The 13939-nt window shown below is 31.0% G+C and overlaps 1 protein-coding gene and 1 long non-coding RNA gene across 2 annotated transcripts; both read left to right on the top strand.

The window, feature by feature from the left end:
• Positions 1-37: 37 nt before the first annotated feature.
• On the top strand, positions 38-947 carry LOC145593483 (uncharacterized). The gene is made up of 3 exons (XR_014102746.1): positions 38-210; positions 338-433; positions 530-947. It is a non-coding gene; the product is annotated as an uncharacterized LOC145593483 (long non-coding RNA).
• Positions 948-5609: 4662 nt separating this feature from the next.
• LOC145593908 (putative disease resistance protein RGA1) lies at positions 5610-12828 on the top strand. The gene is made up of 2 exons (XM_081650267.1): positions 5610-9878; positions 12756-12828. Exons 1-2 carry the CDS (start codon positions 6745-6747, stop codon positions 12781-12783), a joined length of 3162 nt encoding a protein of 1053 aa, XP_081506393.1. The 5' UTR covers positions 5610-6744; the 3' UTR covers positions 12784-12828.
• The last annotated feature ends 1111 nt before the right edge of the window (positions 12829-13939 follow it).

Raw genomic sequence — 13939 nt, 5'->3', positions numbered from 1 at the left:
AAAATAATTTACCTGGATTGCTGTTTGTGTTAGTTATAAGAATTAGGTTCTTTTATAAGGATCAACAATTTCTAATCATATCTTCGCAATTGGACAGTGACTAATTGAGATAACCAAATCAAGGCTGCATTTTTGATCTGATGAATTACAACAGTACAATTGGTGAATGCTGTGACAATGGTTCCATGACACAGACAATTTCATTCTGCTGTAAGCATCCCAGGTTCTTTCAAGCAGGAATTATCATTATCGTATTCCAAATCATTTTGTCATTTGGCTTTTCATGTAGATCTGTCTCTTGAAATTATTAATCATTAACTGCTATTGTTTATTGCAGCTCTTCCCATATGCTGATTACAATAAGTTTCTACTTGTAAAATAGTCTCAATACTCTCAAATAAGAGGAAAACTAATCAATGCTATCTTCACTCAGGTGATCCTGCAAGCTTTTAGTTCTTAAGTTTCAGACATGAATCGCCTACTGCCTTTTATTAGCTGAAGTTTATCGAGTAATTTTCCGAGTTACCAGTGCAGGAATGCTGTAGGTACTGAAGTGAAGATGGTGACTGTTTCACTGCTCTTTAGAGATGTCAGGCTATGTGCATCATTGATGCATGCAACCGCAGATAGACCAAGCTCGAAACAAGTGAAATGAAATTGAGGCCCCTGTTTGTTACTGGCCTGATGAGCAAATGATTGGTGGAGCTTTTCAACCCTTCCTAGAAGGTGGGGAAAGCTTACACAGTGATGCTAATCACAGGCTAGTGTATGTGGTCAGCTATGTAGCTTCAATTCAGACGATGTGGTCGTGTAAACTGTAAAATATGCTCTGTATTAGCTATTATATGAACCTAAGATAGTATGTCAAAAGTGTTTAATTTAATCACTCTCTTTGCTGTATGTACAAACATAAGTTAAGTGAATAGCTTCTGATTTTAGTGACATAACTCTAAATTTTTATTGTCTATGTATGGATTTTAAATCTATTGATTAAGTTGGTATAACTGTATAAGTGTGTATTATCCATATAACAACAAACAAAGAACGGGCTTGGCGATTAAGCCTCTCTAGATGTGGCATACATGATTTTTCATATTTTCATACGTAGTAAAAAAGATCCTTATAATGGTTGTCATGACATGATTTTCATAATCATTTGTTAAAAATCAAGATGTTAAGGGATAAAAAGTCATACATTCTACAAATGACCTAAACTCACTTTTTCTTAAATGATTTATAGAGTAATTTAAACATTTTTTTTTTTCTTCATGTTCTTAAATAATTTATAATCTCCTAAGGTGAACTAGATATAGCCTATTCATTCACTGTTTTCAAACTTCACACATAATGCAAAATCCCTATTATATCACTAACAAATAAAGTTAATTAAATAATTTTAGTTTAATAATTAAAAAGAAAAACAATTTAGTAAAATCAATTAAAGTTCAATCTAATCTAATCTAATCTATCTAATATATATAAATAAAGTAGGCATTTTTGGAGAGCATTGGGAGCGCCACATAAGAAAAGGTATATTTTCGACCAATTAAAAATTAGATTTCTATTTTATTTTAGAATTAAAAAAATCACTCGCCACCTAAACAAAAGTGACGAATGAAATTTTAAATTTTTGCCACGTAGGTAAAAATGACGAATAGTAATTTATTAGGATTTTAATTATTTAAGAACACTAAATTTTATCATTTATATTTTTTACAAAACTAAAAATTATCTTTAGATATTAGGATTTATATTATTTAAAAAACTAAAATTATATTTTGATATTTAAAAAATATAAATATCATTTGATGTTAATGGTTTTATGTATATATTTGATGATATGATATTTTCATACAAAATTTTTAAAACTTATAATGCAAGAAAACAATTAAGATATCACCAAAAAATATTTATACACAAAATGTTATAAAAATTCGTGCATCGCACGCCATATAAGCAAAAGTAATATTTCGACCAAAGAAAAATTAGATTTATATATTAATTTAGAATTTAAATTTCCAGTCGCCATTTAAGAAAAAATTAACAAATGAAATTTGAGAATTGAAAACAAAAAATAGTAATTTAAGATTTAAATAATGAAAAAAAACAAAAATTATCTATTATATTATCTTTTACATTAGGATTTATATTATTTTAAAAAATAATTAGAAATTTAAAAAATATATTTTGATTTAATGATTTTATCTAACTATCCGATGAATGAGATAACATTTATTTCAATTTATAAATTCAAGTTCTATATACGTAATATTTGAATAAGAATAATTTGAAACTTAACAAATATTTTATCTTAAATTAATGTTAAAATAATAGAATAGAAAATAAAAAACAAAAAAATATTAAGAAATTACAAAAAAAAAAAAAAAAAAAATACAAAAATGAAATATTTAAAAACCGTGCATCGCACGGGCTTACATCTAGTATATAAATAAAATAGGCATTTTTTGAAAGCATTCGGCGCGCCACATAAGAAAAGGTATTATTTTGACCAATGAAATTTTAGATTAATAATTTATTTTAGAATTAAAAAATTCACTCGCCACCTAATAAAAAGAGACAAATAAGATTTAAGAATTTTGCCACCAAGAAAAAAATAACGAATAGTGAACAATTAAAATTTAAATTATTTTAAAAACTAATAATTATCTTTTTTACATATATGGATGTAAATCTTTGATCGTAAATATTTTTAATCTCTCCCTAGCAAATTAATAAAAAGATTTACTAAAACCGTGCATTGCACGGGCTTATATCTAGTATATATAAATAAAGTAGGCATTTTTGGAGAGCATTCGGCGCGCCACATAAGCGAAGGTATATTTTCGACCAATCAAAAATTAGAATTCTATTTTATTTTAGAATTAAAATATTCACTTGCCACCTAGATAAAACTGACGAATGATATTTAAGAATTTTTCCACGTTATTAAAAAAACGAATAATGATTTATTAGATTGAAATAATTTAATAAAAAAATTAAAATTATCTTTTTAAAAAGAACGAATAGTGAATTATAAGGATTTAATTTATTTAAAAAATTAAAAATTATCTTTTTTTTTTAAAAAAAATCATCTATAGATATAGAACTAAATCTAACATAATCTTGATAGTGTTTATGATAAGAAATAAAAATTATTCCTTAATAATAATTGAATTAAATTTTTTTATGTCTACCACTATAAATTGACAAATCCTACCACACCAATAACATTTCATATCAATACAAAACGAAATCAAGAGAATTTTGTGTCATAATTTTTTGTTGGTTTTAGGTCATCAATGGCTGCGTTGTTCTTAATTTAAATCTAATTTTAATTTGTGATTATTGCTTACATTGTGTTTATTTAGAATGCTTAATAATTATATGTTTATGTTTTGTTTATTGAAATTTGTTTTTACATGCAGATCTAATTTAATCAGGGAATTAAATTTTGGCAAAAATGATTGAAAATCAAAGTACGACGAGGTATTATATTTGTATAAATCGTTTACATATATTAATTTTTTATAAATATTTTTAATTATTATTAATTATTTTATGATTAAAATAATTTTTTTTATCCAATTTTATTAGATGGATGAGATATGGGTGTGAATGAAGAAATAGAAGATAAGTAGTATACATGTTTTTATTATTTTTTTCAATATTTCTATTTTTTTAAAATACCAATGAATAATGATAAAGGTTTAAAATATGTAAACAAAAAAAAAATCTTTTCACATTAAAGATTTTATCCTAATATGTAACAAATAAATTATCATATTTACAATTTTTTTGTTTTGAAGATATTATATTTACAATTTATTCATATTTTTAAATTCAAATGTCATATAATTGATAACCACAAATAAAATACAAATTATACTTTTGTGATAGGCAATAACACTTTAATTAGATTATTATGTTTTATTTTTGTCTGAAATTATTAAATAGTAAAATAATCAAATACAAAAATATCTTTTCGTGAGATTTATATATGAAAAACCGTGTATGGCACGGGCTTTCATCTAGTAATAATAATTTCAAGATAATAGTAAAATAGATTTCTATTTAATATAAAAGTACAATTAGTACATTGTACACTATTATCGCACATCTAAATAACCTACATTATCAAAAGAGATTATGTGCCTATATAGATTAGAGTATTTTCTACTCTCTGTCCATTAATGTTTGCTCTACTTGTCTTAATGGGAAGTCCCTTTTATTTTGCTCCATGCTATATATATATAGCGATAGGGACTGCCATTTTTCTCTTGCAAACAATATTTTGAATCCATATTATTATCTCTCGTCAACTTTACACAACCAAAAATTAATAAAATAAACATATACCTATGAGGCAAAAATAAGGAGATAGTATGTAATATGCTTTAATTTTCAAGCCAAAATATTATCCCAAACTTTTATCGATAAGCTAGATATGCTTTAGATCTAGTATCACGATCAGGAATGACGAAGGACCACTGTCTTTGACTACCCCTCTTGTCATCTCGCCATTTCCTCATCGGTAACAAAACGACATCCTAGAAGCAAAAGGGTGTAAATTAAAGTCATATCAACTCCTTAGGGGTAGTATTTCCTTCGTGGAAGCAATTTTATCTACTTAGTTGGTGATGGCATTGCAGTGATGGACCGATGAAGGAGGAAGAAGGGAGGAAAAAAGTGCAAGGAGCTGTAATGAAGGAGGAAGAAATGAAGGAAATTACAAACTTGCCACCAAACAAATACTTTCTTTTTTTTTTTTTTTTTTTTTTTTAAGGTAAGAAAAAGGAAAGAATTAGGACTCCCTCCTCACGAGGGGCGACCACCAGATAAATACTTGTCAGTAATACAAGTATGTCTTATATGACCCATTGGTAAATCATGTGGACAGTGGAGTAGATTTTTTTTTTTTTTTTGAAGGGAAGAACATTGGAGTAGATAATTAACAAGTTGACAACATTATCACAACGTCACAAAGACACAAATTCACAATTGTTATAGATTATATAGAAATTAGAGTTCTTGGTAATATTTTTGTGTGCATTATACAAGTGAACTTGCATCACTATTTATATCAGTAAGAATTACTATTACATTGTGGATTATAAACTTAGAGGGTGACATTAAGGTATTCTACTACATTAAATACAATGAAGAAATTAGAGTGTGGACATTCACGCCATATTTGATGACTAAGGGCCTGTTCATATTTACTGAACTGAGCTGAACTGAACTGAACTGATTGGAGCTTAACTGAACTAAACTGAACTGATTGGAACTGAACTGAACTGAACTGAGCTGAAATGAATATTTTATGTGAGAGAGAAATTAAGAGCTGAACTGAACTGAACTGATTGGAACTGAACTGAACTAATTGAAGCTAAACTGAACTGAAATTAAGTAAATGTGAACAGGCCCTAAATTAATTACTCTTAACAACAATTTCACAAAATCACTGCCGAAAAAAAACAAAAAAAAAGTCACTACCAAAACAAAACGAAAAGAAAAACAACCAAATCAACCAACTTTCCCCAATTTCCCTCCTTTCTCTGTTGTTCTTCCCCAAACTTCCAAACTGGAATCAGAAATTTGTTCTCAGACTCGTCTATAATTCAAACTCAAATTCAACTTTTGATTAGTTTTATAGTTCAAATTGTTTCCACAATTACGTTGGGACTAAATCAGTGGTATCCCTGAAAAAATATTAGGGTTTTAATTGGGTTGGCGTTTGGTGAGTAAATGATTGATAATTGCAAGCTAACCCTAACCCACTTTGGGCAATTTTGTTTCAGGAATTCATTTTCTACAGTGTTAAAGGAATGTTTACGAGTTTTTTTTGTGGCACCTTAAAATTCAAAAATGAAGAGGAAATGTACGAGGGCTGATCAATTGAAGGATTATTGTACGTGATTCAAGTTCCCGTTTGTTGGAAAATGCAGCTGATCATAACTCTGGTACTTTTAAATTTTACCTTTGTCCTCATATTCTTGATATTTGTATGTATTACTCGTAATATGTTATTGTGTTGTGGGACGTTTGGTACGAGTGATAGGGATAAGAGATTACGATTGACTTAAGACTTTTAATGTGTCGTTTTCTTTGGAGGTTTAGTTGACAAATTCACATGAACTTAGAAATTCACATGAATTTTCACTTCCCGCATAATCCGGGTATTTAATTACCCGTGGACACTTTAAGTTGAACTTCTCAGGATTAACCAAACATGATTTAGTATTTCCTAGGAATTCCAATAATATTGTAATATAAATTTTCAAGGAATTTGCATTTTCCATGTTCAACCAAACGAGTCTAGTATAATTGATAGTTTGATACCGTATTATTAAGACTAAGACTTAAGACTTTTAAGGTCTTTTGTTGGTGGATGAATTAATTTTGATAAAACTTGGTTTTTCAAGATTAAAAAGTACATAATTTCTCTTTGTTTGTTGTAGCTCAGCACCATCTTTTATGCAGATGTTTTGTCAATTTGTTAGATGAATATTGTTATTTTATTTCATGCACATGGTACATGTCTGGCACTCTCTTCACAGTTACCGTTGTGAAGATCAAACCACTAGACAATTTTAAATGGCTGTTATACTGAGGGTTGGTGTCACCCTACTTTCACTAGTGAGCAGTCTGAGTACTCAAGTTTACACAACAAACTCAAGTCCATAGTCCATAAAAAGTTACAAAAAAGGGAGAGAAAAAGTGAGTGAAACAATCAACAACACGAAAATGGCGGATGGAGTTATTTCCAATTTAGCTGCAAAAGCCTTGGAATCCTTGGCCAAATCTGCCTTTAAAGAGGCTGTTTCCTGTTGGGGTGCTCGAGATGAACTGAAGAAGCTTGAGAATACCATGACTTTTATCCAGGCTCGAGTTCGTGATGCTGAGAGGCGCCAAGAAGGAGAGAATAGTGAGCTGATCAGGCTCTGGCTTCGGAAGCTGAAGCAAGTGCTGTACCGAGCTGATGACTTGTTTGATCATGTCCTCACTCTGGATCGCCAGAATCCGCGGGTTGAGAGGAGCACGCTGGCAAAGGTAGGCGTCTTATTCTCAAAGTCTAGTCCCTTTTTGAATAATAGAAAATTAGCTCATGAGATCAAGTCTATTAGGAAAGAACTCGATGAAATCAAGTCCAATATGGATGGCTTGAACTTGAGTGCTAATCTTGTAGTAGGACTGCCATTGCCAATGGAGCGTTTAATAAGCAATAGGCAGACAGGATCTTTTGTGAAAGTAGAAGATGTCATTGGTAGGGAAAATGATAAAAACAATATTATTGAGATGCTTTTTGATCCCAAATTTGATGATGGGAAAAGGATTACTGTGATTCCAATTGTCGGGTTTGGGGGTCTCGGAAAAACAGCTCTTGCTCAGCTGGTTTATAATGATGAGATTGTTATGAAACATTTTGATCTTAGAAAATGGGTCTGTGTACCTGAGGTAGGTGATCAAAATACTGTGATGAGGCGAGTTTACCAATCCTTCACCGGTGATAAAGATTCTGATAGACTCTTAGTTGGTCAGATTAAATCAGGCATCCAAGAATCTATCAAAGATAAGAAGTATCTTCTTGTCTTAGATGACATATGGGATGAAAGTCGGGATAGTTGGTTGGATCTCCTTATGTTACTAGAATGCGGTGCAACTGGGAGTAGAGTTATTGTAACAACACGCTCTGCCAATGTCGCAAAAGCTGTTGGGACAACAAAAGTCTACAACCTAGGACTTCTAGCTAAAGACGAGTCCTGGAATCTTTTCAAAAAACTTGCATTTAGATTGGGACAAGAAGACAGTAATCCTATTTTAACACAGCTTGGGAAGGAAATCGTTGATAGCTGCGGAAATGTTCCCCTTGCTATCAGGGTTGTTGGAAGCCTGCTCTATTCTGAAAACAGCGAGAGAGACTGGCGACGACTCAGAGATGCTCGACTCTCCAAGGCAAAGGTAGTGAAGGAAGACGATAACATCATGCGAGTGTTGAAGTTGAGTTATGATTACCTGCCACCGGCATTAAAGCAATGCTTTGCTTATTGTTCAATTTTCCCGAAGGACTATGAATATAGTAAGAATTTTCTGGTAAAAATGTGGATGGCGCAAGGATATTTTGTTCCATCAAGTATAGATACCGGAGAGCAATACTTTATGGAATTGTTAGGAAGGAATTTATTTCAAGATCCGAGAGAATTTAATGAAGGGGTCGATGTATACTGCAAAATGCATGATTTAGTGCATGATTTGGCTCAAGATATAGCTGGTGAAGAGATAAAACATTTGGTTGAGCCTTTAGTCAATATATCTATTGATGGACTTGTACATGTGAGTGTTAAACTAAAAAGGCCAGGAGATGATGGATGGAAAGCTCCAGTGTCATTACTTGCTGCTAGGAAGATACGATCATTGATGTTATTTAGCTTCGATCATCGATGTGCTATAAACGCATCATCTCTTGAAGTGATGTTTTTGAAATTTCAGTCTTTGCGTGTCTTGGACTTAAAGTATATGAAAATCGCCGTGGTTCCAAATTCTATAGGGAAGTTGAGACATTTAAGATACCTTAATCTTGCATGTAATGATTGTATTAGATGTCTTCCTGATGACATAGCAAGATTACAGAACTTGCAAACACTGAATCTCAAGTATTGCTCAAATCTTGTACAATTGCCAAGAGATTTTTGTAAATTGGGCAGTTTGAGGCACTTGAAAATTGCTGGGTGCAAGTTGATCGATCTGCCATCAGGATTTGGGAACATGACATCCCTACAAGAATTAGATATTTTTATAGTCGGAAAAATCTATGGTATAGATTCATTGCCACGCTTGATTTTTATGGGGAGTCTGAATATTGAATTCCGCAAGTGGCGAAGTGATGCTGTTCGGGAAGCAGAGAGGGCAAATTTAAAGGATAATCAGCAATTGAAGACTCTTAATTTGAATTTTGGATCCATAGAGGAAGCAGAAGTTACTCCTGATTTAGGTGAAATGGATAATATGCTAATGTGCTTGCAACTGCCTCCAAATCTCAACCTGCTTATAATTAGTGGCTACAAAGGAGTTCAGATGCCACGTATATGGTTAGATGGGTTATCTAAGCTTGTTTGCATTTGTATTGAGTGTTGCAGTAATTGCAGAGCTCTCCCTCACTTGAGTCGGCTGCCTCATCTCAAAAAACTTAGTCTTATGTTTCTTGATAGGCTGGAATATATAGAAGACGAAGAGGACATTTGGGTGGGTGGTGGAGATGGAAGTGGAAAGTGTGGTTTTGGAACCCACAATGTCTACTTCCCATCTTTAGAGTTCTTGCATTTAATTGGTTTGGGTTCTCTAAAGGGGTGGAGAAGACCATCAAAAGATGAAATTCACAACATACCAGCTTCTCTATCATTAAGCAGTAGGTTGTCTAATCTACAGAGATTATGTATAGCCTCTTGCAACGAACTGACAAGTTTGACGGTTTCAAATTCCCTTCAGCATCTAGAAATTTCATGCTGCAAAAGCTTGAAAAACGTATCAGCGGATACTCTCTCTGTCCTTGGAACACTGGAAATCCTGGGTAGCAGTGATAGTTATAAAGAAGAGCTCTCTCAAAGCATTGCTTGCCTAACCACGCTTCAGAAACTAACCATTGGTGGACTCATTTGTGGCCTTGGTTTACAGAAACTCCCAGAAGATATAGGCAACCTCTCCTTGCTTCATGAGCTGAAGGTTGTTAATTGTCCGAAAATGGTGTCACTTCCACAATCATTACTAAGCCTCACCTCTTTACAGAGACTTGTTATCTTGGATTGTCCACATCTGAAAGAAAGATATAAGAAGCCGAATGGCCCAGATTGCCACCTTCTCCAACATATCCCCATTGTTAAATTGTGAGTTTCTCTACCCTACATTCTATCTCTGTTTTATTGTATGTGATGACTGCTTTAATTAAGTGTTTGTTTATTGTGAAATTTTCAAATGGGATAGTCAACTGTTGTTGGACATTTTTTTTGTCAACGAAAGATTATTTAAAACGAACTTAAATGCATTTGTATTACAGTATCGTTTATGATGTAAAATGGCAGACTTTTCTAAACTAATTTTAAACATTCAACATTATGATGTAAAATGGCAGACTTTTTATGAATGATATTCATCTTGTTCCTTCTTTAAACAAATTTTTAATTGATTGTATGTTTGAGGGAGCATAAATGGTAAAGTCCCATAAAATGAAAAACCAAAAGAAAATAAATTAATACTACTTCATATAACATATACATTTTTAAAAACAAAATATTGTACCTCCACTACAAAGTTACTTTAAAATGATCAAAAGTTACCCTTAATTGAATGAAATTACATTACCCACCCTAGTATAAATAAAAGTTATTTATGCTTTATATTAATAAAAGTTATTCAAAAAAGTGTAAAAATTATCCTAAATTCAACAAAAATTACCCGATGTACAATAATACTGTGTATCGGATGTATACAAAAGTTTTATTTTTATTATTATTTTTATTTATTTATTTATTTTTTTTTATAATACTTCGGACTTGCTTTCTTCACCATAAAGAGAAGCGGCTTGTAAAGGTCAAATAAAACGGTTTGCAGATTTCGCTTCGTGATTTTTTTTCAAAAACTTCACATAAGTCATTTTTTGAGCTTTTAAATTATTTTTTTTTTTTTTATATTTTATAATTCACTATTATGCCATAACTACTTTAAAAATAGCCCAATATATGAAATATGGCATTTATAAATTATTTGAATAATAATATTTGGGCTTTATTTTTTTGCTACACTCAATCAAAATAAGAGTTACACTCAGCATAATATAGTATTCCAAAGTCCAAACTAATTTTAATGAAAGAAAAAGCTAATAAAAAAATCTGATAAAAAGAAAGAAAGAATTGAGAGAAGGCCACGTGATAACAAAAGTAAAAAGGTACTCCCTTAGTCCCTTCGTTCCTAAATGTTTTTTACGTTTCCATTTAGGGTGTTCCTTTTTATTATTTACATTTAGTATCTTTCCTATTTTGGTCATAAATTTTGGACTAAATTACCCTTGTTTTACAATTTTTTTACTCAAAAGTCCTTACTTTTCCATGTGCTATTGTACTTTTTATACTATTTTATTAGTTTTTTAACACTTATTATTACTTTCTCTCTCCTCTAATTTCTCCACCCCACATGCTCAATATTGTATTTTTCAATAAATTTGTACTTTCAATCATTGAAATATTCCAATATACCTCAACTTTACACAATTTCTTAATTACCGCGCATAATTCCAAACGTAAAAAACATTAGGGAATGGAGGGAGTAGAAAAGAGAATACAAGCAAGGAAGCCAGCCGCACCAAGGAGGAGAGAGAAAATAGGACCTGCATATAGCCACCATCGGGAAAGAAATCCGACCGGAGTGAAAACTTCTTTCAACTCACCTAATTCCCACGACTTAAAACCCCAATATCTTTCTTCCTTTTATGGCTAATCTAGTTGTTAATTAACAAATCTAGGGTTTTATTTTCGAACCTTAAATCTGAAAATTAGGTTGAATATGGATTGATTTTGTGGGCATATATGGCAATCTGTTCTTCGCAAACAGTGTGAAGATTGCTTTTCTATATTTAACGGCCGCTACAATTATAGAATGGTTATATAACGCCGTTCAACCGTTACATAACGGCTGTCGCGGCGAGCTGGGTGTGATTTTCAATACGCCGTTATATAACAGCCTTTTGCGGAACGGTAAGTCTCAAACCCGTTACAAAGTGGCCGTTATAACGGAACAGCCGCTTTTTAATTCCATGATAGACATAGTTGTAGATTTCTGTGTTAAAGTCAATTTGATATCATATAACGTAAAGATGTTTTTATTATTTCATAGTATAAATTAAATCCATTTGAGTGTTATAGATATGAAAAAAAAATCATTTTAAGTAAATAATATTATTATTACTACTAATTATCTTTAATTGCTATTATAATATACAAATTAAATGAATATAATTTTATCGTCATAAATAAATTGTCAGTTAAAAAGATATAAATAAAAAATAAAGTTAGAATTATATTTATTTTTAAAAAATGGGTTTTGGAGGGAGAAATGATACAAGGAAATAACATGTGTCATTTCTAGTGTCTATTTTAGGCTATGTGTCATGCACGGTAAGTCTAATTTTTTTTTTATTAAAAAAAATTTATATCTAACAAATAAAAGTGATGCTTTAAAGTAATTTTTTAATATCAATAGTCTGAATCAATTTTTTTTTTTTTTTTTGAAAAAATAATATGAATCAATTTTAATACAAAATATATATTTTTGGTAAAATTTGATATCACTTTATTTGGCAAATAATTAAAAAGGAATTGGAATAATATTTTAGGTAAATGTGTATGGAAGAATTATGAACACCAAATAAAAAGGAATATTTATGTCATAAAGAATTAAAGATAATATAATAGATTTGAAATGATATTTTTTTTTTTTTTTTGAAAGGTAAGACGATATTATTATAGTTGTAACAAATATTCAAATACACTGAAAAAATGGTTAAAAAGGAAAAGGATTTTTGGAGAGAAAAAACAGCACCAGAATATGACATGTGTCACTCCCAGTGTCTGTTTTAGTATTAATCTATTGATTTATTGATTGATTAATTATGAATTGATGATGATTGATTGTTTTCTGGACAAATAATCCCATTGACCCATTTATACTAACTGTGCGTGTGTGTGTGTGTTTTTTTTTTTTTTAATCAGTGTCTCGAGAAATGAATCTATATTTTGACATCCGAAGATTCACAACAAATTTCGATCTGGCATGGATAAGTCACAACCAAGTCAACTCACAGAACCGCAGAGGTGCAGCATAATTGTTTGGGTATTACCCAAACAACTTTTTGCTTCTTATTCAACCCAAACAATTTTTTTGCTTCTTATTCAACCCAAACTGGTGGACTATTACCCAAGCAAAATCAACCCAAAAACTACAGAAGTACTTCTTATTCCGCATACTACCTCCGTTAACTTATTATTTGCAACAAAGGGGTACTATTTGTGAGATATAAAATATACCTTTGTTGCAAATAATAGTTTTTTTTGGTGCAATTTGTTGCAAATAATAGTTAACGGAGATAGTATATTAGTTAAAAATATTGTCTTTTGGACAAATAATTCCAGTTATACTAAGTGTTTGCCTTTATTTTTTTTTTACAGTTAGACAGATGAATGGTACAAATCCAAATAAGATTTGGACATCTGAAGGTTCACAACAAATTCCTAGCTAGCATGGAAAAGTCACAAACAAGACAACTCGCAGAGCCACTGAGGTACTAAATAATTGTAAAAATTACTAGTATATTCTAGTGTCAAATTTACTTTGCATATTCAAATGTATGGTCATTAAAGCCAACAATTCAAGAGAAAGCAGCCAGCACCCATTGATCATTTTGATAAACAGTTTGTGTTTATCTAGGGGATGAAATTGTAATATCATACGGAATAGGTTTTACTCATGAACAACATAAAACATGTCCTCTTATTTACAATATTGCTACTAGTTAAACAATTGTTGTTTATTATGAAGCTCAACTTATATTTTCTTGTAATTCAAAGTGTTTAACCATGATTTTTGTAACTTGTGACTTATGTAGTTATGTGACAAACTTCCATGCATGAAAACATTGCTTGTCAATGGATGTATTTATAAATTATTTTATCAATCGGTATAAGTAGAGTGATTTGTACTTCCTTTGTCCCAAATTGATGCGCCTGTTTCTCATATTTTATGGTAGCTGATATACTAGCTATGCACATCATAAATGCAGTTGGAGAACGAAGAAGTACCAAGCATGAACTTGCAAAACTTATCATATTGTGGGAAGAGCGATAGAGGGAGCTTTTCAACCTCAATTCTGACCCCAAGTCACTACAAGAAACACAAC

This window comes from Chenopodium album, chromosome 19 (assembly GCF_948465745.1).
Source record: "Chenopodium album chromosome 19, dcCheAlbu1.1, whole genome shotgun sequence".
In the NCBI taxonomy this organism is placed as follows: Eukaryota; Viridiplantae; Streptophyta; class Magnoliopsida; order Caryophyllales; family Amaranthaceae; genus Chenopodium; species Chenopodium album.
The sequence above is the reverse complement of the archived record's forward strand: the minus strand, read 5'-3'. Positions and strand labels throughout refer to the sequence as shown.